The sequence below is a fragment of the Sturnira hondurensis genome, unplaced genomic scaffold (genome assembly GCF_014824575.4).
Source record: "Sturnira hondurensis isolate 20B ecotype Veracruz unplaced genomic scaffold, ASM1482457v3 Scaffold0004136, whole genome shotgun sequence".
In the NCBI taxonomy this organism is placed as follows: domain Eukaryota; kingdom Metazoa; phylum Chordata; class Mammalia; order Chiroptera; family Phyllostomidae; genus Sturnira; species Sturnira hondurensis.
The window spans coordinates 54,603,745-54,629,283 of NW_028076767.1; the positions used below are offsets into that span (position 1 = coordinate 54,603,745).

The 25,539-nt window shown below is 45.1% G+C and overlaps 1 protein-coding gene across 1 annotated transcript in view; it reads right to left on the minus strand.

Moving 5' to 3' along the window:
- The window catches only part of TANC1 (tetratricopeptide repeat, ankyrin repeat and coiled-coil containing 1), a 221,335-nt gene that overhangs the window by 68,606 nt on the left and 127,190 nt on the right, over positions 1-25,539 (minus strand). Inside the window, exons 5-7 of the mRNA XM_037044651.1 lie at positions 18,027-18,131; positions 5,746-5,873; positions 4,562-4,748 (exon numbers count right to left, since the gene is read on the minus strand). Of these exons, the coding sequence (XP_036900546.1) occupies positions 4,562-4,748; positions 5,746-5,873; positions 18,027-18,131 (420 nt within the window). The remainder of the gene's footprint in view (positions 1-4,561; positions 4,749-5,745; positions 5,874-18,026; positions 18,132-25,539) is intronic.

Consider the following 25,539-nt stretch of genomic DNA (forward strand, 5'->3'; position numbering starts at 1 on the left):
GGAAGGAAATGGAAGGGATGGCTGACTCTTAATGGCCTCTCTTCAAAGCCGGGATTTTTCTAATCGCTATCTGCAAGTCCTTGTCGTGGCCACATGCATTAATGGGTAGGGAAGATTTATTATTTTTCAAAATCTTGAGAGGAAAGCTGGGTACTGTTTGTTTCTCCCCATACAATACACATTTTCCTTCTTCCTTAAGAGAGAAAAGCCCATTTCCTTAAAGTAAATACCCACACATAAAATATTGATCATGATATGGACACAAATAATACATTTAAATAAAAAAATCTTCAAACCCACTATTTTCAGTGATGCAATTAAAAAAATCAGATTGGTTTTCTCACAGGTTCTAATGAAAACACATTTCTTGGAAAGTGGGATTAATACACTTTACAATTTCCATTTGTAACAGCTGGGAGCGAGTTATATAAAGAGAGTATCACTAAGAAAAACCGTTTTCCCAGACATGGGGGGAACACCTTTAAAAGCCACTTCTTTATAATTTTTTTCCTTTTCAAACCAAGTAATTGAAAAACTAGTTTATAATGACTGGGTACAGCTGGGTTTCACATTTAAAGGATTTTTTACATGGCAGGTGAGAAAAATCAGACACTAACTTCTAGGTCAGGCCAATGATTTCAATACGTAAAGAGCAGGGAATTTTTTTTTTAAAGAAGATATTCACAAGGAATTCAGCTAATCCAGTCCAGCTCAGACAGTGTTCCTACATGACAGAGTCACCACACCTCTGAAGACATTCCTGTTGGCAGGACTCCGGCCCCATGAGACAGGATGGAGCAGGACGCCCCCGACATAACGCAGTCAAGTGTGAATGGGGGTGGGCGGGGCGGGTTCCACAGAGACAGACTGCAAGGGGTCCGACAAACTCTTCTAATGGCTATTAGCCTGCCTTTTCTCCTACTAAGCAGTTCCTCAAAAGAAAATTCTCTTCCCCTGCAATATGTCAAAGCCAGTGGCAACAGGGCACGGGCGAGGAACCCTGTGTCCGGCCTGCGAAGGCCACCTGGGCATGTGAGAACAAGCTTCCCTCTGGCACTGTGGGGCGAAAACACTTAGATCAAATATAATCAGCATGATGGAAATCAGCTTAAGTAGAAGGGGAGGCCCAGGAAGACTTAAGGATGGGTTAGCACTGCTTGAAATTTACCCTAAATGTCCTACAGGACTTGTCTCAATACTGTACATGGAGCTCTGGTCAGAGCCCTATGGCATGGGAGCCTACAGTTCCTCAAAGCTTGTGAGGGCATGGCGGCTGTGGACACTTCGCACCAGCCCCCCCCCCTAAACCTCTGCCACTCCACCCTGGGCTCTGTGGGTTGACAAATCTTAAACAACTTAAACTGGAAAATTCACCGGAAAGCCTCTTCCTCCCTTGTCCAGGCCCTCAGTAAGTTGGAACACAGATCTGAACCAGCCTATTTTATAAGCAGCTGCCAGGCATTCCAAAACAGAAAGCCAAGGTATCTCCATGTCATCTCTGACCAGTAGGATCGCTGTGTTCCTGAATATTTTATTCTGTTAAATATTTAAGGCTGCCATTCCCAGGCTACACACCTTGTAAACACAAACGCTGCTCCTCAGGGAGAAAAGGCACACACGCTGCCCTGGCGATCGTGGAAGCACTCCGGCGCCACAGACCCCCAAGGGTCTCAAAGAGGCGACGAGACCTGCACACCCCGCTAGGGTCCAGGGGGCAGCTCTCCACCCCCTCCCGGCCCCGCTGCTCCTGCCTCTTCACACATGGTGGCTACAGTCTGTCTGGAGAGGAAATACTTGCTTTTTTCCCTTCCCCTTCCTACCTCCCTTGTGTCCCTTGGCAAAAAAACTGTAATTCTGAAGATCACGAAGGGAGAGAAAACAGAGGAACGTTGTCACCAGCACAGGATTTTCCTCCTGGCCACCTACGGTCCTTGCTCCCTGCAGGAGATGAGCTAAAGCAACATGAAGCACGCCCTCCAGTCTGGGGTCTTCCTAAAAGGGGGACTTGCCCTCTCGCATTCCTCCCACTTTCATCTGCTGAGTTAAGGGAACATGTTGACTTGAGTGAAAAAATGAAGGCCAGCTTCGATGACACAACATGTGTCATTTAACTTTAAGGACAAAACAGTTTAAAAGACAGATGGCATTAAAAGATGTGACAATGCCAACCTGGACTGGGAATCCCACACAGCTTCTTTAAAAGCCACCTAAATGGTCCTTCCTTCCATGGAACTTGATGATAGCAAAAATTTTCCTTAATTTCTCATTGCCAACACCATGCTAGGAGCCCAGCAGAGAGCTGGGATAATTCAGATTAGTCCCCTCTTCACATGAGACAAAAATAAACAGTGAGACAAGAAAAAACTGAATTGAAAGAACACACTGAGGTACTATGGAAAGCATATAATGAGGGGGCTGACCAGTCTGGGACTGAGTGAGCCTGCATTAAAAATCAAGCACTAATAAAGAGCCTCCATATTTCTGCAGCTCAGTCTTTCGTAGGCAACACAGAAAATCAAACCGGCAACTTTTCCTTCCTTTCTTTAGAACAATTTACATTGTAGCACTGTATCTCAATGAGAGAGAGAGAAAGAGAGAGGCAATGAACGAATGTCTTTTTTTTATTGTTGTTACTGAAAAAGTTTCTAACTATCAAGACAAGACACTGGCTCGGTTGTAGTAAGAGGCACGTAATGCCAATGCCAGAACATACAATGAAAAGGAAAAGGCTGTCCAGAAAGAAAAAAGAAAGTTGCACTGGCCAACTTCGTGAACGAAAATAAACTCTACAGAGGAGACAGAATTTCAGCAGAGCTAGGAATGGTGTAAAGAAATCACCTGGCTATCACAGAATGAATACCAGTGATCTAACAATGGTGAACAGCTCAGAGACAGGAAGACAGGGCATGAGAACAGAAGGAACCCTGGGAAAAGTGAGCTGGACTGGACTAGAGAGCAGGTTGGGGCAGCAGCATGAGATGAGAATGGGGAATTAGCAAAATAAACTCACTTGAAGCGGACAGAGAATTTAAATTTGCTACAAAAACCTCAATCCACCATTTATATGAAATGCCCAGAAATGCCCTTTCTGTCATCTACAAAGACAGAAAGTGGACTGAGTAACACTGGAGGTGAAGGAGGAAATGGGGTGTGACTGCTAATGGGCACGGATTTCTTTTTGGGTAAACACATTCTGAAAGCAGATTGAGGTGATGGTAGTGTAACTCTGAATACACCAAAATACCATTCAATGGCCTAAATGGACAAGTATTACGGTATGTGAGTTGTATCTCCATAAAGCAATTAACGAAGCAAATACCCACCAAAGAGCCTAATCCAAGTGCAAACCAAGGGAAGAGGCTGCCCTGTCATGCTGAGGGCCCCACAGAAAGCCATGGTGAGGGCGACACCAGGATGCCCACAGTCCAGCCCCAGGAACTCACAGATCTTCTGCAGCAAGCTCCAAACTACACCTGGGTGAACCTGCAACTTGGCTTATCAGATGGCACTTGAAAGAGATTACAGGTCACTCAAGAAAACAAGCTCAAATGTCATTCCATTGGGTTACATGTTAATAGGGAAGTAAATGGGGTTCAGTCCATAACAGAATGTAAATATCTATCAAAGACACGAACATAACTCAGCAAAAGGGAAGGAGCGGAACTGTTCAGCAGAGCACCGAGTTAAATAGCAGCCTGACCTTAGAGCATGACCTTAAGGCAGAGCTCAGTCCGTCTAAGGGTCCCACATACCTGCTGCCTGAAAGGCGCCAAACTGGACACCCAAGACACACAGATGCTCAGACCTGCCTGCAGAAACTTAGATGCCGTCCGTCTGGGATTGGATGCAACAACAAGGGCTCTTAAATTCCCTGGATGATTCTGACATTCACCTGGGACTAGGAACTACTAATGAATCAGAATGCTTAACTTCATGGAGAGGAAAGAGACATGCCAAGAACTCGAATGTTGCTCAAGTCACTGAGCTGAGCAGCCTGAGTCAGGACTGGAATCCTGACCCTCACTTCTGGACAAAACCAAATGCAGGAACAATGGAGGTGTGGGGGCTTGGGGGAGCTTTCTTAGAAAATCCTGGATTCAAAACCGGTCAGATCCCAGTATTAAGAAACTAAAGAACACACACCTGGAAATACATGGGGATGTAAATGACCTTGAGATTGGGCTGGGAAGGCTTTGCAATAAGGTGGATGTCGCTGCCCTGCTGTGTCCCAGTGAGACCCGGCCCCCAACAAATGCAGATCATTAGTGGGGAGGGCAGATTTTTGTACCTTCACAGGCCAGGTCTGGCTGGGAAAACTTTTTACCACCTGAGTCCAGCGTTACAAAAGAAACACCAAGGAATGTAAACGTCAATGCTTTATTCTCTTGGCTGTGCATGGAGGCCACATGGTCTGTGAAGAACAGGGCAGGCCCCAGCAGACCGGCCATCCCAGCCGACCGGCCATCCCAGCCGCGCCAACCCTCTGAAGAAGAGCCCAGTGAACGAGGGCTTTGGTGGGCACGTGCTAAGCCCTCGAGTTACTGAGCAGTGTGTGTCTTACCTATGATTCCACTGTCCTTGCTTTCCAGGGTGGAACTAGGGCTGCTAACGGTCTCACAGGGACTTTTGTTGGCTGCCGTCTTGCTGACACAGCTATTCAAGGTTGAGCAGGGGCTATCGGTGCTGGGAGACGCGGTGCTGCTTGTTAGGGTGGAGCAAGGACTGATGCCTTGGCTCAGAGCTGTGCACTGGAAGACGAATGGAGGAGGAGTTAGCAGGGCTCATACCGGTCGCTTCTACACCTTCTTTTGTTTTCAACGCTGAAACAATAAAACTAAAAAACAGGAGTTGGAAACCAGTTTTTAAAATCTTGGGAGCTTAATATCTATGCGGGTCTTCCAAATTCTAAAAGAGAAACAACCTTGATCTGTTCTCCTCCCTTGTGATTTTTCTACTTTAAGGCAAGAGCAGCCCTAGAAATAAAGTAGTGGGAATGCACATTTGTGAAACAGAAATAGCAAGCAGCCAGACTTCCTCTCATTTCAAGTCCGCCGAAGACAAATGGGTTCTCTGACCTCTGCACGAAAATCTGGGAACTCTGTTTTCGTAATGTTTCACAAGCCCAGCAACCTGATTCAATTCCACAAGATTTATGGGCTCTGGTAGCAGGGGAAGGAGACTGGTGGTTGCTGTGATCTCAGTCGAGGCAGGACACCCATGCAGAGACCCTGGCCCAAGGTGGAAGCGCCCTCGTCCCTCATTGCTATTCAGGCAGGTACATCCCCTCCCCCTCTCAGCAGTGGCAGGCTGCTGTGCCCCAGGTGGGGAGTGTGCGCTGGGGGACGAACCACTGGGGCTCATCTCTTGTAAATCTTTTCCTCACCCCAATGACCCTCCAAAATCTCAAGTGCTAAAAAAAGCATCCAGATGAGAAGAATGGTGCCATAAAGATAAAAGTAGTCTCATTACTAAGGAATTCTCTCAGCCACTTTCATCCACTTAGCCGCTCTTGTCCGGGTGGTGACTGGAAGGTTAATGTGGACATTTTCTTAAGTTCTGCACGCTCCTGCATCTCCCCACCTCCCCACTGCAAAGACCCACAAGCGGGTGCAATAAATTTCAATACACAGCAGCTCAAACTCATCTGGCTGAACAATGGCTTCCCCACTCGAACAAGAGAAGACAGCCATCCCTCCATTCGTCCTCTGAGCAGGTGTGACATGCAGTGGCTTCTGTGGGCATTACCATGGTTTCATTTTTTTCTTCAATGGTTATGTGTGTGGCACTCGGGATCCCTTCTCCCAGTAAAAATCCCAGCCTTGTCAACAGTTCTTGAGCTGCCGGCGAACAGCTCGGTTCATTATCGGCCTTCGCTTCTGGAACAGAGAGAGAAAACAATGAAGATGCCCCACTGGGGAGTTTCAGGATCACATCTGGAGGAGCTAGCACCACGGCTACTTGTCTGGGGCTTGTGCATATTTTTATAAAATGCACCAAGTTTGACAATGTTGCCTGTCCTCTAGCCATACATTCTAATTACAAGGCTGTAACAGGTGCAGAAAACAGGAAAAGAGAAACTCCAAGTGCAGGAGGTGAACTGTTTGACCCGAATCAGAGGAGCCCAGTACCATGACCTGAAAGCAATTCTTAGTTCCCTGCTGTGTGAAAACAGGCACAGCAGACACCAAAGTAGGAAAAGGTGCACCTGCCTCCTCCTCTGGAAGAGCACAGTGGGGCCAATGCCCACAGGGGGCTGGAATAAAGTGAAACCGGACAGGCATGCTAGCAGAGGCAGGCAGGCTACTCAGATGTTGGGGTAAAACTGAAATGCAAGTTCTCATTACAACAAGGCAGGGCATGACTACTTAGGTGGACACTGGCTCCGTCCGCACACCCCAGATCAGTGAAACACATCCAGGATTCCCACTCAAGGGTCAATCATCAGAAGTCCAAGTTGAAACAAAGATTTTAAATCCCAGTGAAATGGGTCCTGAGAGATAGGGTCCAGTAACACACTCTGCTGTCTGCTCCACACAAATGCAGAGAAATCAGGCTGCATTCTCAACATGCTCCACAGAGATGCTGGAAGCACCATTTACCCAAAGGTCACAGGGCATGCTCAGAAGACTTTCCTTTCCTTCTGATCTCCCTAAGGCCGGTTATCTTGCTTTTTGCACTGAAGAAATTTTTGTTGCTGCATTTAATTTAAATGTTAAACTGTAGGTAAACCTTGTATCCAAAAGCCTAAGAGTAGATACCTAATTATGGTTGACAAAATGATATTCACATTATTCTAACACCTCTCTTATTTTAAAATGAGCATCCAAAGGCCCTGGCTGGTGTAGCTCAGTGGATTGAGCACGGGCCTGCGAACCAGACTATCGCGGTTCAATTCCCAGTCAGGGCACATTCCTGGGTTGCAGGCCAGTTCCCAGCAGGGGCCAGTTCCCAGCAGGGGATGCACAAGAAGCAACCATACATTGATGTTTCTCTTCCTCTCTCCTTCCCTTCCCCTCTAACGATAAATAAATAAATATTTTTTAAAAATGAGCATACATCAGGGAATGAAATATTCCCTTAAGTTAGAAATTAAGAACAATATGAAACCTGTAATATAGTCTCTCATCTTAATGTTTTGTTCATTTTTGTTAAATTGTCTAGATACCACCTTCCAGCCAAGATGGAGGCATAGGTGGAAACACTGTGCCTCCTTGCATAACCAAGTTTAAAGACAACAAAGTTTTAGTAACAAAAACACAACCAAAACACAGAAAACTGAACTGTATGGAAATCCAACAACAACCAACCATTCAGCCAGACGGGTAAGAGGGGCGGAGTCAGTGGCAGAGCTGGGCCAGGCAGACCTACCCAGGCACGCAGGCAGCTGTTGGCAGATCCCAGGTGTGGGGTAGCAACAGGCAGACCCAGGGAGGGTGCAAGGCAACAGGCTGACCTTGGTCACACATTTGTGCACAGATATACCAGGCGAAGGAGCAAGCAGTGAGACAGACTGCACAGGCCCCAGCGTCGGGAAGCAGCAGAGGGGACCGCCATTGCCCCTCTTTGACCCCACCCCCACATACAGCATCACAACCCAGCAACTGAGTGGCCTGGCCCTGGTGAACACCTAGGGCTCTGCCCCTCATACGTAACAGGGATGAACAGACCAAAACATTATGGCTTAAGAACTCAAAGCCCCAGACCCGATAACTCTAAGTGACCAAGAAATAGCCAACCTCTCAGATGCATAGTTCAAAATACTGGTGATCAGGATGCTCACAGAACTGGTTGATTTTAGTCACAAATTAGAGGAACAAATGAAGGCTCAACTAATTTAAATGGAGGGAAATGCACAGGAAACCAACAGTGATGGAAAGGAAACTGGGACTTAAATCAAGGGAGTGGACCAGAAGGAAAAAAGAAACATCCAACCAGAAAACAATGAAGAAACAAGAATTCAAAAAAGTGAGAAGGGGCTTAGGAACCTCCAGGACATCTTTAAATGTTCCAACATCCTAATCATAGGGGTACCAGAAGGAGAAGAAAAAGAACAGCAAATGGAAAAGTTACCTGAACAAATAATAAAAGAGAACTTCCCCAGTCTGGCAAAGGAAATAGACTTCCAGGAAGTCCAGGAAGCTCAGAGAATCCCAAAGAACTTGGACCCAAGAAGGAACACACCAAGGCACATCACAATTACATTAGCCAAGATTAAAATGAAGGAGAGAATCCTAGAAGCAGCAAGAGGTAAGGGGACAGTGACCTACAAAGGAGTTCCCATCAGACTGTCAGCTGATTTCTCAAAAGAGACCTTATAGGCAAGAAGGGGCTGGAAAGAAGTATTCCAAGTCATGAAATCCAAAGACCTACATCCAAGATTGCTCTATCCAGCAAAGCTTTCATTTAGAATGTAAGGGAAGATAAAGTGCTTCTCAGAGAAGGTCAAGTTCAAGGAGTTCATCATCACCAAGCCCTTATTATATGAAATGTTAAAGGGACTTTTCTAAGAAAAAGATAAAAATATGAACAGTGAAAGGACAGCAAACTCACAGTTATTAACAACCACACCTAAAACAAAAGCAAACTAAGTGGACAGCTAGATCAGGAGCGAAACCATAGAAATGGAGATCACATGGAGGGTTAGCAACAGGGGAGTGGGAGGAGGAGAAGAAGAGAGAAGGTACAGAGAATAAGTAGCATAGACGGTAGGTAGAAAATAGACAGGGGGAGGGCAAGAATAGTATGGCAAATATAGAATCTAAAGATCTTAAGACATGTGGACATAAAATAAAGTAGGGGGAATGGTAGGGGAGGGGGTGTGCAGGGTGGAGGGAATGAAGGGGGGAAACAGGACAATTGTAATGGCATAATCAATAAAATATATTTAAAAAAATAAATTGTCTAGATACCCAGAGCCATACATTCATGAACCCACTTTCCCTACATGTGGAAATCTGCAGATAATAGATAGCAGGTCTCAGAAAAATACAATAAAAAAAGAACAAAATAGCAATACAGCACCACAGTTCAACACTAACTGCCTTTTGTGAGGAACTGCAAACCTTAAATAAGCAGAGTTGAGAGCACCTTCTGTATTACCCTCACACATCAGCTTTGCTAAATCATGCTCCCAGGACTACAGCTGGAAGGGAAACTAGGCAGGTGTGTAGCTTCAAGGAAGAAGCAGCACCCTACCCTTGCTTATTCTCAAAGGCTTCCTGATGTTTGGGGTAGGAAGGAGAGTTGTTTACCAACTTGGAGGTCTTTCACTTGTTCCAGAAGATTAGGGGTAAAATAGCCAATGCTTGGTCTGCCTGGGTTGCGAGTGCCCTGGACTGTTTGAGTTAAATTCGTAACATGAAGAGGCAGTGGCTCCAGGCCAACAGGTGCAATCAACCACACGAGAGCCACTCTGCAGGAGGCCCCTTCCCACAGAGGCCTCAATCACATTTTGATTCTCGAGGTGTACAGGCATCTGGGTGAGGAAGGCGGGAACCAAACCAATCAGCACAACACAGGCACACCCAAGGGCTGAACCACTTCAGAACAGGCTTGGTCTCACCCTCCCTTGCCCCAAGGCTCGGGCAGGGCCAGCTGCTTTATCTTAGGTGGCAGCTGGACCAGAGGGAAAGAACAGGATGCAGATGAGAAGGGGAAGAAGTGGGTGAAGGGACAGAACGCGGCAGTTTCTCCACTCCATGCCTGCCTTTCCTTTCGAAACAATCTCTATGTGCTACCCAATTGTGACTGTGCCCCAGAATGTCTAGCTTCTAGTTCAACCTGAAACACTGGGGAAAGAGCCAGAAGCTACTCCCAGTTGGCCGCTGCTGTGGCGGCAGGGAGAGCAACCGCACAGGCTTGGCCACCACGAAACTGGCCCTGAGGACAAACAGCCTAGGGCCTGCTTGGGGCTGCACCCCAGACCCCGTGTCCTGCGTAGGTGCGGCAGGAGCAGGGCTGCCCCAGCAGGTTGCTGCCGCCTCCACCCGCACCTGACTGTCAAGGAGCTGCGTCTCCCCAAAGACAAGCAGTCACCGCCCCTCCCTTCAGGTGAGCTGTGAAGGGCCGTGGCAACTCTAGGCTTAATGTCCGAATTGATAAAAGACACCCAAATTCACGACTGACTTGTTCTCTACATTGTTCAGCTGGACTTGGCGTCTACCTAAATTCCAAAACCCTACCAAGGTTTGAAACGAGTGACCAGACATCTCAGTCTCGGCATTCATTAAGCCACTGTAATTTTTTTTTCTTCCGAAAGCTTCCCAACTCTCTTTTCGTATCACTTTCTTTTCTATAATGTCATCCAAGTGACCGCCCCCACTCAGAAGTTCCCTTCAGTCTGAAATTCCTTAACCCACAGAAGAAGATGCCTTCTGCATCTTTCCTTCCCTACCACACAGCCTTCTCTCACTGAACGTTTCCTTCTGGCAGATCGACACCTGGTGAAGGGTGACCGTGTCAATTTGGAAGAGATGAGATGGGTACTCACACCAATACACGTGACCATGAAATGGAAATGCATTTCTACTCCCATAGTTGGTCACCAAATACTGAGGTTTGAACAGTCAGAATGGAATTTCTTTAGGCTAATTCTTGCTCCAACATGACCCCCCCTAAACCAAAGCCCATTGGGACATATAAAGGGAGAGTTTATTCTCATTTGTGTAGTTAATGTTAAAACACACTAATCAATAATAGGCATACCTTACCCAATCTCGGTGGGATCACCTCTTAGTCACGCTTTACATTTCACAGATTTAAATACCAAGAGAATTTAGGATGGCTCTATTTGGAGTTGAGAGAGTAACTGGCATCACTCCCTAGAAATCCATTAGGCAAGTGGAAGTGATATTCCTCCCAATGACGTTTTAAAAAAATCCTCAAATATCTCACAGCACTGTGGAATACCATGTGGAGAAAAGGCAAAGGGAATTTCTTGGATTACTTCTGTCTCTTTGTAACTACTCACACCTGTCAGACCATGTTTGGGGTGCAAACATGCAGGCTGTAGTCCATGAACTCAGCACCCCCCGCCCAGTTACTGCCGACATCACTTCAACCCGCTTCATAATCATCCCTTCTCATTTCCCTACAGGCTCAGGACCCCTCACAGAGTTAACCTCTCCCATTTCCTCACCGGGGAAGTAGCCAAAATCTACTTCTTAAATGTTGTAAGGCTCAAAAAATGTGAGAAACACCTTATAAACCAAACGTCTTTGAGACAAAGATGTGACATTAAAGTTGGTCATTAGTCTTACCAATTTTAACGCCAGTTATTTCATTTTCTGGTGTCACAGATTCATACCTGTATTCAATGTGCTTATATTTCTCTTACCTAAAAAATAGCTATAACTTTTCTGTCTCCGATAACTATTTCTGAAGTCACTATCCCTTCAGAATAACAAACTCCCTCCTTTTTTCTGATTACCAAACTGTTTCAACTTGGCCACTTTGGCTGCTTTCATTCCCATCTCATCATTCCCTGTTCTTAAAGTCCGACGGTTAGAACCACGGCGACCCCTGGAAATCACCAAAGATTGGCCCAACAAAAGAAGCCTTCTTCCTTTCATCCTCCTCAGAGTCTGTGGGAGCACTAGGCATTGCAGACAATGTCCAGCCACTTAACTAGCAACAGGACCTTTAGCATCAGTTTCCAAGACAGTATTTCTGAGTCAAGTCTGATAAATGAAACACAGTCTTGATTGATGTCAAATCCCTTCACCTGCCTCCGCCTGTCCACAACCGGCTTCTTGCCCAACACCCCTTGTCTTCCTTGCCTTCCATTTACCAGCACTGGCCTGTTCCTTTCCAGCTGCTCTTTCTCCTAGGCCATCGCCGTTCCCTCTTCCTTGGAGCTCCCAAAAGAGTATTTGTAGAGAAACACCCACCCACGAACCTTCCCTGCCTCTGTCAATGACTGGTTCTAGTCTGGAATACAAAAACATAGTTAATCACACAAGTTATCTTTAAGTTTTTCATCTCATTCACCCCGCACTGAATTAGCACCAAATCTTATCAATTCGTCTTTCAGAATACGTCCTGAAGTAGGCTTTTCTCCTCAGTTACAGGGCCACTTCTGTCTGAAGTCCTCCACTCCTCAAATCTACACAACCATGAGACTCTGGATCAGCTTCCTCGTCTATTTTTATTCTCTCCCTCTCCTCTTTTCCTTTCTCTAAGACAGTGGTTCTCAAACTTTTGGCTCTCAAAGTTCATTACTAAAAATTGAGGACTCCAAAAAGTTTCGCCTTATGGGGATTATATCTTGATGTTCATTATGTTAGAAATTAAAAATAGGATTTAAAAAATCTATGTTAATGAATTTTAAGTTCATAAAATGTATTACATGTTAAAAACATTTTAAATAAAAATAGTTTTGTTCTCAATTTTAAAAGTTAAGGGCATTGTTTTACATTTGTGCAAATCTCTTTAAATGTCTGATTTAGTAGAAGACAGCCGGATTTTAATGTTTGCTTCTACATTCCACCTACTGTGATATGTTCTTTTAGTTGAATTATGTGAAAAATTGTAGCCTCAGACAGGTATGTAGCTGGGAAAGGGAGGAACCTTTTTAGCTAATTATAGATATTCTTTGATACCTCATCAAAACTTGACAAGTAGCTATTTCTTAAAGGTTAATTCTAATGTTGACTCTTGCGTCCATATGAATGAACTTCTTGTATTCTGTTACAGCAAAATCCAATAGCCTTTTTATGCTTCAAATGGATTTTCACCCATGCAAAATTTTGTAACATCATGCTTTGGGCCATTTCAAAAATCTTGCAAATGTTGGTACAATTTATTACATAACATCACAAAATCACATTCATTAAAATCACCACAGATCTCAATTAAAAAGTCCTAGGAAGCCATCAAACTTAATGTGACAGATGCAAATTCCCAAAAATCTAATTTTCACTTATTTAAAGGTCAAATTTTACCATTGGCAACTAATCTTGTCAAGTCTTTTTTTTTTTAATTGAAGCAACATGTTCATTCTGTGCCTTTTTAAGAAAATGTGTGTCAAATACCCAATTCCGAATAACCATGATTTGTTGGTCATTCTTTCAAGTAAAACTGATATTCCATATTAAAACATGGCTGCTCAGCTTGCAATGCAAACGGTCACACGAATGCTTTTCCTGAAGACAACCATCATCTTTCAGCATGCCACAGAAGTGCTTTTTTTGCAGATTTCCCATTTCATTGGCACAGAATATTACAAAGATGAGTACTCAAGGATCAAGATTTAGTAACATTATTTTTAGTCTTTCATCAAGGACAGTGTCAGTGAATTATTTTTGATGTGAGTGGCAGTGGAAAACACATGTACTAAGGCATCAGAAGTTCAGCCAATGACTGCCCTGCTACACCATCAGTGCAGTCTCGGTGCAGGAGGAATGAGAACACCTTCCCAGTGCTGTTATGAGAAGAGCGTTGACCTCAAGGACTCCCGCAAGTGTCTCGGGGCCGCCCGGGAGTCACAGCTTACACACATTTTGCGAACCTCAGCCTTAAAATGTGTAATTATATTAAACTCTCCCTTTTCTTAAAAATAAGTAAGTCACAGTCCCACACACGCCTCACTCTAGTAACGGACCCCTCATCTTCCCTTACTTTCTGAACTCCTTGGGTTAAAAAAAGGGGTTGTTACCCACTAACTCCATTTCCTTATCACCTACCTACAACTCAAACTCATTCACTTCCACAGCTCTCCTCAAACACCCCATTACGCACAGTGATTTTTTTAGCGCAGCCCTTCTCCTGCATTATTCCTGTAGATTTTGACCCTGCAAATACTGTCCCGGGATGGGCGAGTGGCAACTATCATGAAAGACACACGGAGGGAAAAGCCATGGTTCCAGGATTCTGTGTGGTCTCGTGGGGTCTCCTCCTTCCCCTTCATTGGTGATTCTTCTACCTTATCCATAGCTCATGAAAAAAAATACCACAGTTTCTTGGTCCTCTCCTCACAATGGCCCAGTCCTGAGTCTAACACACCTAGTCTCCTCTAAACAAATGGCTGCCCAGCTGACATCCTGAGCTCTTTCTTGAGCCCCACTTCCCAACTGTTCCTTGGGCACTTTTGCCCAAATGTTTCACCAGCCCCTCAAACTCAACCCAAATGGATGGTTTCCTCTCCCCCACTGCCCTCTAAATGGACTCTCAGGACCTTGAGGTCATCATGTTTGTCTCTCATGGCTCCAGGGTCCTGCGACTTCTCGAGAATCTTTCTATTCATCACCTCTTCTTTCCTGATCCAGTTCTAATTTGTGATCTTATTCTCTTAACTACTGAAATCATTTTCTAGCCATTCTTTGATCCTAGTCTCCTTGCTTGCCTCATTCCATCCTATAGTGCATCACCATTCTAAAAAGCTGAAAATTAAATAGCAGGAACTAGGTTACTTTGGGGGAAAGGAAGAGGAATATGTTCAGAAGAAAATACAGTTATGTTTCATTTGTTAACCTGAGTAATGAGTAGACAGATGCCATTATTCGTCATACCTTTTTTATTCTCTACATCTTTCTGAAAGTCTGAAAATAACCCAAAACTCAAGGCATAGATATTTATTTAAACATGTATCTAAAAAACACCTGCTCCTCCCAATAAGAGTTTTGAATTATTCTGCTACTTCATACATGTCAGTTTTATTTGCTTACCAGGCTGCCAGAAAAAATGTTTAATCATATTTTGAGATTGATCTTCAACTAAGCAATGACTCATAACACTAAAACTTTCTCACCCCTCCCCCATCAAAGCTTGCTCAAGTAGCTAATGATATATTAAAGCAAACCTAAATGGATTATGGTTGCCCCCAATTCAAAGGAACACAGCTGTGAAACCTATTTTAATTTACTAATTTATCTGTTCTTTAATTTGCCCTTAAGCCAGAGTTATCGTTTTGTGGGTAAATGACATTTTCCCTCTAAACAATATGTTGGTTTAGCAACAGAAAGCTCGTTAGTGAAGAACTTATTCTGTGTGACACAGCTTATTAGGACCACTTGACAGGAAAAGGGGGTTTGTATTTTGTTTGAGAACCTCATTGAGTTACTGCTTTTTGCCAGAGTAAAAAACGCTGCTTCAAAAATACTTTAAAACACTGAATAAACGAATATGTCTTTCCCTAAAGATGTATCCAGGTGGATGCAAATGGTAACAGACTCTTTGCTTACAGGAGAAATGTCTGTGCTCACTTCAGCAGCACATACACTGAAAAAAAATGTCTGCCCATATAACCTACTTCCCAGATCGCTAAACATGTAAATTACATGTAAATATAATTACTTACAAATTAACTAACAAATACAAAGTACTCATTGGCTTTGTTTTACTTTTATTTAAATTTAAAACAAAGAGCTAAGAATCAAGAATTTGTGGCGCTACATGACCAGAAAGAAGGGTAGCTTAGCCCAGGAACAATATTATAAACACTTAGGAATAACTTGCTATTTCATGAGTCTATGTGAAATTTCAGAAGCACTTCACTCGGACCTGTTTTCATAGAGTTTGTTAGTCTGGTAAAAACTGAAATGCTGTTACTGACAGCACTCAGAAAATGCCTTACAAATTTTTCAAATGCTCGAAGGAAATATGGAAGGCATAAGCTCAAATTTTAAATCAAAACTTAAGTGATGACATGAAACCCTAGAAGTTAGGGTTTGTACATTGTGGATCTCTACATGCTTGGGCAAAAACTCAAACTCGGTCAGCTTTAATTCACTCCAGGCTCTCCCCTTAGTTCAATGACCCAGACGTAAAATTTACACTTTAATATGGCAAACTTAACTAACTCCTTTGAAATGTAAAGGATCCCATGGGAATTATACAACATACCATCCTTTACTACTTGTCAAGCTGCATGGTTAGGCAACCACCTCTTCATCACCCAACAGGTATTTGCTTGGGCTTCCACCAACATCATGGCTATCCACACATAATTATGTACCCACACACATGGCCATGTACCCACACACATGAACTACACCCCTTCTCCAGACACCAAAAAGGGAACACATACCCTGTTTCTTAATTCTAGGTGAAACTTCTAGAAACTTCTTGACCTTGTTCAGAGGCTAGGTATGTCACAATTTCAGATCCCGTGGAAGCAGGTGATGCCAGATGCAAGAGCTCAGGTCTCAGGACTGACTGCACATGCAAACCAGGTGACTTGAACGTCAACCACTACACTTCAGTTCAGCTCAGCTGGCAGCAAAGCATAAGAATGCCTCCTCACCCCCAGAAAGACAGCCAATTCCGCCTTGAGCAAAAGGAGGGCAGTTGACAATGGAAACTATTCATAACCTCTTTTCTTTGCCCAATACAAATCCCAAATTTCAGTCCCATTCTCACTTTAGGGGAAGTCATAAACTCTACAGAGGACCTCGACAATGCTCTCCACCAAAAAGGAAGAGGTTATATCATGGAGACTAGGCCAGCCAAAATAACAGGGACATCACCACCCAGGATTACAAACACTCTGGGGGTGGGAATGAGGGCAAGAGGTGGCAGGCTTACTCTGAAATGGGCAGACAGCCCATAAATTCAATGACTGATATTTACTTCAGAGGAACAGGTTTTTATTTTCCATTCAACGCCTGGAACATAAACGAGAGAACAGATCAACACACAACACCCTGCACACGTGAAGTTTCAACCCGGAGGGTCTACGTGTATGTGGGATCGCTGTCCCAACCAGACGCCACTGTGGACTCTCCCCTCTTCACCACCCCACACGCTGCCTGCCCGTTCTCAGCACAAAACCCTACCGTAAACCTCTTACCTGTGAACCTCTTACCTAAATCTAATGATTGGGTGTCTGAACAAAACAGAAGAGGGTGGAATTGCTCACGCCGAGATGCACACAATCTCTCTTCCGTGCCCAAATGCCCAGCTCCTGGCCCCATCTCATCCACCACCCACGCCAAAATGCTCTTTCTGATTTTCATCTTCTGCCAGTCCTCGTACCCCCAGCTTTTTAGCTTTATTTTCACCACCACCACCCCACTCCATTTTCCTACTGCGTGCTACTCCATACCTACCCGCTGCCACACAGCAGCAGAATCACAACATGTACACCAGGTGGTTCGAACACGAAGGAGTTGTACTCCCACCCCCCACAGCTCAGAAGAGCAGGTGCCGGGCATTTCAGAGAGCAAATGTGAGTTTTCCTAAGTTCTCTCCCAGCATTACCACATAAGCTTGTGTCCACACGGAGGGTGAAACAGGTTTCCCGATATAGGCCAGGGTTCCTAAACACATGTTTCTTTAGGAAAATAGGATGTAAATTCAAAACACACAAATTAAAGACCATAAAGTTGTGAGTTGGGGGACCTCCCTCTCAAGAAAGAAACAATAATTCTAGAATTGATTTTAAAAAATAAAGAACTATTAATATATCCACAAAATGCTATAAGTTTGTAATGTCTGTTACACATTTCCAGATACAGGGAAAAAAGCAAAATGTAAAATGTTTTCCTGAAAAGGTTTCAATCAGTTTGGATTTTTTTTTTGCTCCACTTCAATATTTCCCTTAAAAAATGTTCAGATGTTAAAATAGCTTTCAAAAGCTACCAAATGGTTTTAAGTAAGCTAGTTATTCTAAGTTTTGCCTAGCTAAAGTTTCAGTTTTTCAGCCAAAGCCTGCTGTCGAATATTCTAAATCGATGGAGTACCTAAAAACAAAACAAAACAAGATAAAGTCCTGGAAACAGTCTAGTGGCTGCTTTTTCATATCCCCCTGGCCCCACCATACCGGGGAGGTCAAAATTGAGAGGAAATAAGAGTCAACCCTTCGACAATACATGTGCACCCACTCGGCTATTCCTACACTATGCATATAATTCCAGGAATTTACATTAGTTGAACAGATCTCTGTAACTGCCCAAGGGGGGGAAAACCCTCCCAAACATATTTGGTTTACCAAAGCATTCCTACAGCAAGCAGCACTCAAGTTTCACTCAGAAATGAAGTGTCATTATTTAAAATCTTTAGGGGAAAAATCATTGAAAACATATTCTTACCATTTTCATTCGTCTCAGCTGGCTTGGACACTTCTCTGAGCGGGATTATAACTGCATCTCCAGGCACTCTGGGGCTTTCCACATACTTGGGCTTCCTGACGGGACCTGCAGTGGGAAAGAGCGGAGTGTGGCTAATTTTTTCCAGATGCAAACAAAGCTTCAGCCTGTGCAGCATGTGTCCTCACCAGGACCCAAATATGCCTAAAGGAAGAGCCAGCCCTTCCCCTCCCTCGGACTCACACACACAGTCCCTTCTCACAAAGCTGCTCCTTTGCTGTGAGGCCTCTACAGCCGCCTTTGGTGTGTGTTAAGGAAGTGCTTTTGACGTGTTCAAACCTGGACAGCTTGTGGGGAAGGGTTCTTTATTTGGATTTTGTCCTCTAGTTGGGACAAAGATGATTGGGTTGCTTAGTCTCTCCAAAGTCAGGAGGCAAGGACAACAAACAGCCAGCCTGTAACACGCTCTGAGCAGCCACAGAACGCAGGCATTGTATCAGATGGGTGCTGCATGGCCATTGGTGGGGCAGGGAGGACGTCTGCTTTCTCTGCAGCCGACACAGCTGCCTTCAAAAAAGGCACAGTAGCCCGTCTGGCCTGAGATTCGGAGACACCAGAGAGTCTCAGAGTCCTGTATCTCAGTTCCCCCTCCACCCTGACTTGACAGAGAGACTGAAATCCTTAGTAAGATGGAGTGGAACCCCCACACATTGCTAGTGCAACGCACGGGCACAGTCTGGAAAACAGTTGGGCAGTTCCTCAAAAAGGTTGAACAGAGTTAATGGCCCAACAATTCCATTTCTGTGCTAAATGTTCACACAAAAATTTGTGCACGAATGCTCGTAGTAACATTACTCATGGCAACTAAACGTCTATCAACTGATAACAACACATGATATATCCACACAATGGAATATTATTGGGCCATAAAAGGGAGTGAAGTGCGATTCACGCATGCTATAACACAGGCAAAACCTGAAAACATCAGGCTCCCTGAAAGAAGCCAGTCCCCACAGACCACATATTACGTGATCACATTCGTATGGAATGTCTAGAACAGAGAACTCCACAGAAACAAGACAGGAAAGGTTGCCCGGGGCTGAGAGAGATGCGGGTTTGTGGGCTGATGGCTTGCAGGTATGGGACTTCTTCTTGGGGTGATAAAATATTCTAAAATTAGGTCATGGTGATGGCTGCACAATCTTGTGAATATGCTGAAAATTGCTGTGGTGTACATTTTAAATCAGTGCATTGTAAGCTATGAGAGTTATATCTAAAAAATCTCCTCTACAAACAAAAAACAAAAACAAATGATTGCCTATTCTGTCTGTTCCTTTCAAACACCACATCACATCTAGGTCCAAAATTGCCCACTGGACTCTCTTGGTATCCTTGGTTGCCTGATACCGAAAGTGTGCTTTTCACGAGGCCACAGAGCCAGAATACACTTCACACCATGAGAGGAAGGGGTGGGAAGAGGGCCAACAGGGGTCCACAGCTCTCCCAGCAGCTCAGCGCCGGCCACAGGCCTGACCCTCTGAGGGCCTCCGCTCTATCACCACACACTGACAGGGTGAGTCAGGCTAGTTCTGAGCATCCTTCTGGGTAGAACATCTTACATATCTGAGACAGTCTGATCAGAATGAGGTTTATGGTGAGAGATGCTGCCATCTAAAGGTCTGCTGCAAAAGCACCTATACTACAATAAAAACAATCCAATTCCCAGCCAGCTACAGCGTACCACATCTTAAAAGAAACTACATTATCAGAGAAGCCTATGGTACTTGACAAACAGGGCTATTGTTTCAAACTTCAGACACCACAGTTTTCAAAACCTTTTTCTGTTCCAAGACCCCATCTGAGATTCCACTGCGTCCTGCTGCATTTAGTCATTCTGTCCCCTGGTCTCCTCTTCCTGGCATTTCCTCAGTCATACGTACCTCCTTTTTTCAAGGCCTTGACAGTTTTGGGGCCTGCTGTTGATATTTTGCAGTATTTCCCTCAATTTGGATTTGCCCAATGTTTTCTTATGACCAGACTGAAGTCACAGATTTTTGGAAGAACGCCACAGAGATGACATGGCCCCCCTGTCACATCTTACTGTAGTATCTCACGATTTCAGCATGGCTTTTACTGGTATTACTAACTGTGATCACTGAGTTTGTGGGCATTGCTCACGCTTCTCCACTGTAAGATTTCTCGTTTTCCTTTTCCATCCTCTGTTCCTAATAAGTGAGTCACTAAGTTTAGACTGCACTCAAAGAAGAGGAAAGTTAAGGTCCACCTCCTCAAGTAAAGAGCGTCAAGGAAATTTTGGACATTTGTTAAAAGCAACCCAGTCATTAGTAAGTATTTGTGGGGTGAGACTGTGAGACTTCGCAATGTCCTGCTCCAGGTCTGCCCCCGGATTTGGGCGTCCTTCTTGCAGGGCTGCCTGCAGCACGGACCACTGAGGTGTTCCAGGGTGAGTCTGAACGTCCTCGTGTCTTCACTGGTGCCACCTGGAATTCTCCTCTAAGGCACATTTGTCTGTGTCAGAGAGGGAATTTGTTAATGGGTACACAGGGATGGTTCTGCAGGGGAAGAGGGAGAATGTGCTCACAGTCTGAAGTGGGGATGCAGGCTACATAGCGGAACGTTTCAGACTTTAACCGAGAGAGACACATGTCCACAGGGACACACACGAGGAGGAAAAGATGGGGAGAGGGGAAATTAAGACACTTGCTGCAGGGAGCCAGAAACTAGGAAGGGCCCAAACAGGGCGGGCAGAGAGGGAACCAGGGCAAACATGAGACTGTTTCCTCACGTTGGGTTTGGAACCTACTCCCTCTGGTAAAAGACCTCACAAACATTTCTCCCTGGTCATCTGCTCTTTTCTACTTAAAGGACTTAAGGAAGATAGCCCACTTAATTGTTATTACCTGATTATTCAAATTGTCCCAATCAGCCACCACACCACTGCCTAAGAGTTACCTGTAAGTTTCCGCCCACCTCAACCCTTTGGTTTACATAACAGCAGATCTAAAAAGATCTACTTCCTGGCTCCAAACTACCTGCCCCACACGCCCCTCAAAAATACTCTCTAGTAGTAAGTCCCCTCTCAAATGTGGGCTACAGCACATGGATGTACAAGGGTCATTAGGAATGGCTGGGATACTGAACCCCAGGGCCATCAGAGCATGCATGCCCACCTGTATAACTGTCTGAACTGTGTTCTGTTCAGAGGCCAAGCACGAACTATAAGAATTCCTCAACACTTAAAAAAAAATTACTCAAGACGGAAGAGTGAGGGTATTAAGAGCAGAGCCACTAGGCTTACCACAGTGAATGCTCAAAGCAAAAGGACACCCAGAATATGCTAAAGTAGATAAAACACGCATTCAGAGATCCCACACAAGGCTCAGCACTCACAAACGTTGACTCATTCGATCTTAACAAATTTGGGAGAAAAACACTCTTTTCCCCATTTTTAGTTCAGGAAACCTAGGCGTCAATCAGTTAAACAATTTGCTCATGGCCCACACATGGCAGAAACACAGTTTTGTGGTCTGTATAGGTTTGACGTCCACATATGAACCCACCACTTAGCACTTCTAAAATCAGGAAATCTAGATTAAACAGGCATTTGTAGGAAAGGCCAGGGCAGGGGAAACTTCCACCATCCAACCAGCCATGGACCTTGGCTACATAGTCAGCAACTGTCTTACTCATACTTGTCTGATTCCCCCCCCCCTCAACTTTGACTAGGAGTTGAAATATTACGAGGTGAATATAAACAACGGCTCTCCAACATGGTCCTTTGATTTCAATTGCTTTTCACAAAAAAACTGGACCTCAAACACTACAAAACAAAAGAAATCAAGTTAGGACTTCCACCAAGATGGAGGCGTAGGTGGAAACACCGTGCCTTCTCCCATAACCAAGTTTGAATACAACAAAGGTTTGGTAAACAAAGATGCAGCCAAAGAACAGAAAATTGAACTATATGGAATTACGACAACAACGAACCATTGAACTGGGACCGGTAAGAGCGGCAGAGCCAGCAGCGGAGCAGGGTCAGGCAGGAAAGATCCGCGGACCCAGGGGCACAGGCAGCCGGAGTAGCAGCGGGTGGCAGCTCAGACCCACTGAGGGTGCGGGGCAGGCTGGCCACAGTCACACATTTGAGCGAAGATAGGCCAGCAGAGGAGTGAGCACTGAGACAGACGGCGCAGGCCCCAACGGGCACACCCAGTGAGTGTGCAAAGCGGCGGGCTGACCAAGGTCGCACATTCGTGTGCAGTGGGACGGATGCAGGCCGGTGGTGGGAGGTGTCAGACCGGACTGCCATTGATTTCCCTTGACCCCGCCCCCACATACAGCGTCACAACCCAGCGACTGAGTTGCCCTGCCCTAGTGAACACCTAGGGCTCCACTCATATATAACAGGCATGAACAGTCCAAAATATGGCTCAAGAAGAACTCAAAGCCCCAGAGCTGATAACTCTAAGTGACCAAGAAATAGCCAACCTCTCAGACACACAGTTCAAAACACTGGTGATCAGGATGCTCATGGAACTGGTTGATTATAGTCACAAATTAGAGGAACATATGAGGGCTAAACTAATTGAAATGAAAGGAAATGCACAGGAAACCAATAGTGATGGAAAGGAAACTGGGACTCAAATCAAGGGAGTGGACCAGAAGGAAGAAAGAAACATCCAACCAGAAAACAATGAAGAAACAAGAATTCAAAAAAAATGAGAAGAGGCTTAGGAACCTCCAGGACATCTTTAAATGTTCCAACATCCGGATTATAGGGGTACCAGAAGGGGAAAAGAAACAGCCACGAGTGGAAAACTTATTTGAACAAAGAATAAAGGAGAACTTCCCCAGTCCGGCAAAGGAAATAGACTTCCAAGAAATCCAGGAAGCTCAGAGAGTCCCAAAGAAGTTGGACCCAAGAAGGAACACACCAAGGCACATCATAATTACATTACCCAAGGTTAAAATGAAGGAGAGAATCCTAGAAGGAGCAAGAGATAAGGGGGCAGCCACCTATAAAGGACTTCCCATCAGACTGTCAGTGGATTTCTCAAAAGAGACCTTCCAGGCAAGAAGGAGCTGGAAAGAAGTATTCCAAGTCATGAAATCCAAAGACCTACATCCAAGATTGCTTTATCCAGCAAAACTTTTATTTAGAATGGAAGGACAGATAAAGTGCTTCTCAGATAAGATCAAATTCAAGGAGTTCATCATCACTAAGCCCTTATTACATGAAATGTTAAAGGGAGTTATCTAAGAAAAAGATGAAAAATAGGAACAGTGAAAGGACAGCAAACTCACAGTTATTAACAACCACACCTAAAACAAAAGCAAGCCAAGAGGACAGCTAGATCAGGAGCAGAACCATAGAAATGAAGATCACATGGAGGGTTAGCAACAGGGGAGTGGGAGGAGGAGAAGGGGGGAGAAGGTACAGAAAATAGCATAGACGGTAGGTAGAAAACAGATAGGGGGAGGGCAAGAATAGTGGGGGAAATATAGAATCTAAAGAACTTGAGACGTGGTCATAAACTAAATAGACTCATAAACTAAACGGTGGGGGCGTGCGCAGGGTGGAGGGGAGTGAAGGGGGAATAGAACAACTGTAATGGTATAATCGATAAAATATATTTTTTAATAAAAGAAATCACCCCCTCCTCCATCACTCATTAGAGAGTCTGCATTCACTTTCCATTAAATACAGCGGATGAATAGACATTTACCTTTACTCCCTTTCAAAACACCATGAAAGTTGCAGTGAAAGGAGTTGAGAGAAACCAATGGGGAAGGAGACAACCACAGGCAAGAAACCAATCTTCTGAAAATAGGAAACAGATTGCCAAGGAGCAGTGGATGGAGCTGGCTAGGACACCCCGAGTGCCGGAAGTGGGGCAGGGGGAACAGGAGCACTTGGTCTGAGACCAGAGACTCCTCCGGAGGCAGCGACCTGGGTGGGGTCAAACTCAGGACCATGGGTTGAAAATCGATGTAAGATCCCCCTACCTGCACCAGGTGCATTCTCTCCCTGGAGGCTGAGTTTTTCTCTGGGAAGGCTGAATGCCAAGGCCTTGCAGACGCAGGAGCTGTACCCGTGAGCGCTACACTGAATAACTGAGATTACGAAAAAATTCTGCAGGCTGGTGGGTCCCAGATGGATGCATCCTCCTTCTCAGCTGTAAGAGCCCTGAAAGCCCGCTTGCCCTCCATGGCAGGAAGGGACTAGAAGATTCTTCTCTGGGGAAACTCAACTAGAGAAAAAAGACCTATAAATCATCACAGTTGGAGACAGGTCCCCAAATAAACGGCAGCTCCCTGACGGATCACACTACCCAAAGCCTGCGCTCAGGACACACCCAGCCCTCTTTCTCCTCCAGCATTTTCCCACCTCATACTTGCCTACCAGCTAGGGTCACCAGTCAGGAAAGACACCACCCTGACGGCCAGCCACTAAACCAGGTTAAAAAAGGAACTCTGAGGAACTGAAAAAAACAGGAGGAATGCTCTCCAGAATGAGAGGAGGCACCCACCACACGAGGGGCCATGTTTGGGGTCCCTGAGGTGGTGGTTGGTTGAGTGGACTGACTGGACACTGAGGACAACTGGAGGCCACACCAGTTAGGAGCCACTGATATCATCAGGCACTAGCCTTAAACTGTCATCTGTTAAACCACAATGTCGTGGACAGGAAAAACTCCCCCTAAATGAAGTGGCCACATGCCTGGTGAAGCACTCAAAAGAGATCAAAAATGAAAAATCCATCTCCCCAGCACTCAGGGGAACTGACTGCCCAGCACCTTCTCACACACGGCTTTTTGTTTAAAATGCAGAAGCTACCTTGAAGTAAAATAATTTCTCCCCTTTACGTAAACCAGGTGCCACCAGCTTCATTTGCCCGAGGTGGCCAGAATGCAATACAACTACATGATAATTACCCAGGAATGCATGGTATTCCAGCTACTATCTCTGTTTTAAGGCAAGAGGCTCTTAAAAACCAGACAAGACTCTCAGGTATTAGCTTGAAAATCAAATCAGGTAGAAGCCAAGGTGTTTTCCTGTCCTAGCTGCCCCACCTCCCAATCAGTCCTAAAGGGCAGGGCCTCTAAGGGAGCCCACCCTTCTCCCACCGGGGTCCAAGCAGAGTCTAGGGCTGTGGCTGCGGTGCCAACATGCCCAGTGTACAAGGTTTGAGGTGAATGGAGATTGTTCTGGATCACAAATTAGTAAACCCACCTCACTGCACCTCTAGAGCCCTTTCTTCACCCCAATACCCCCCTCCTTCCGCCCCTCCCTTCCCTTCCTTCTCTGCCAGGTGATACTGTGGAAGCGGGCTCTCAAAGTTAAAGGACTCCTGAGATAAAGAGAAACACAAAATGTGCTAAAAAGAGGTTAAACAGGTAACCACTTAGGCAGCTTGCACGCCCAGAGCTCCTGCCAGCTCCTCTCCCAACCAGGAAGGGCCCTTGTCGGCCCAGGAGGCCTGGCAACCCGCCCT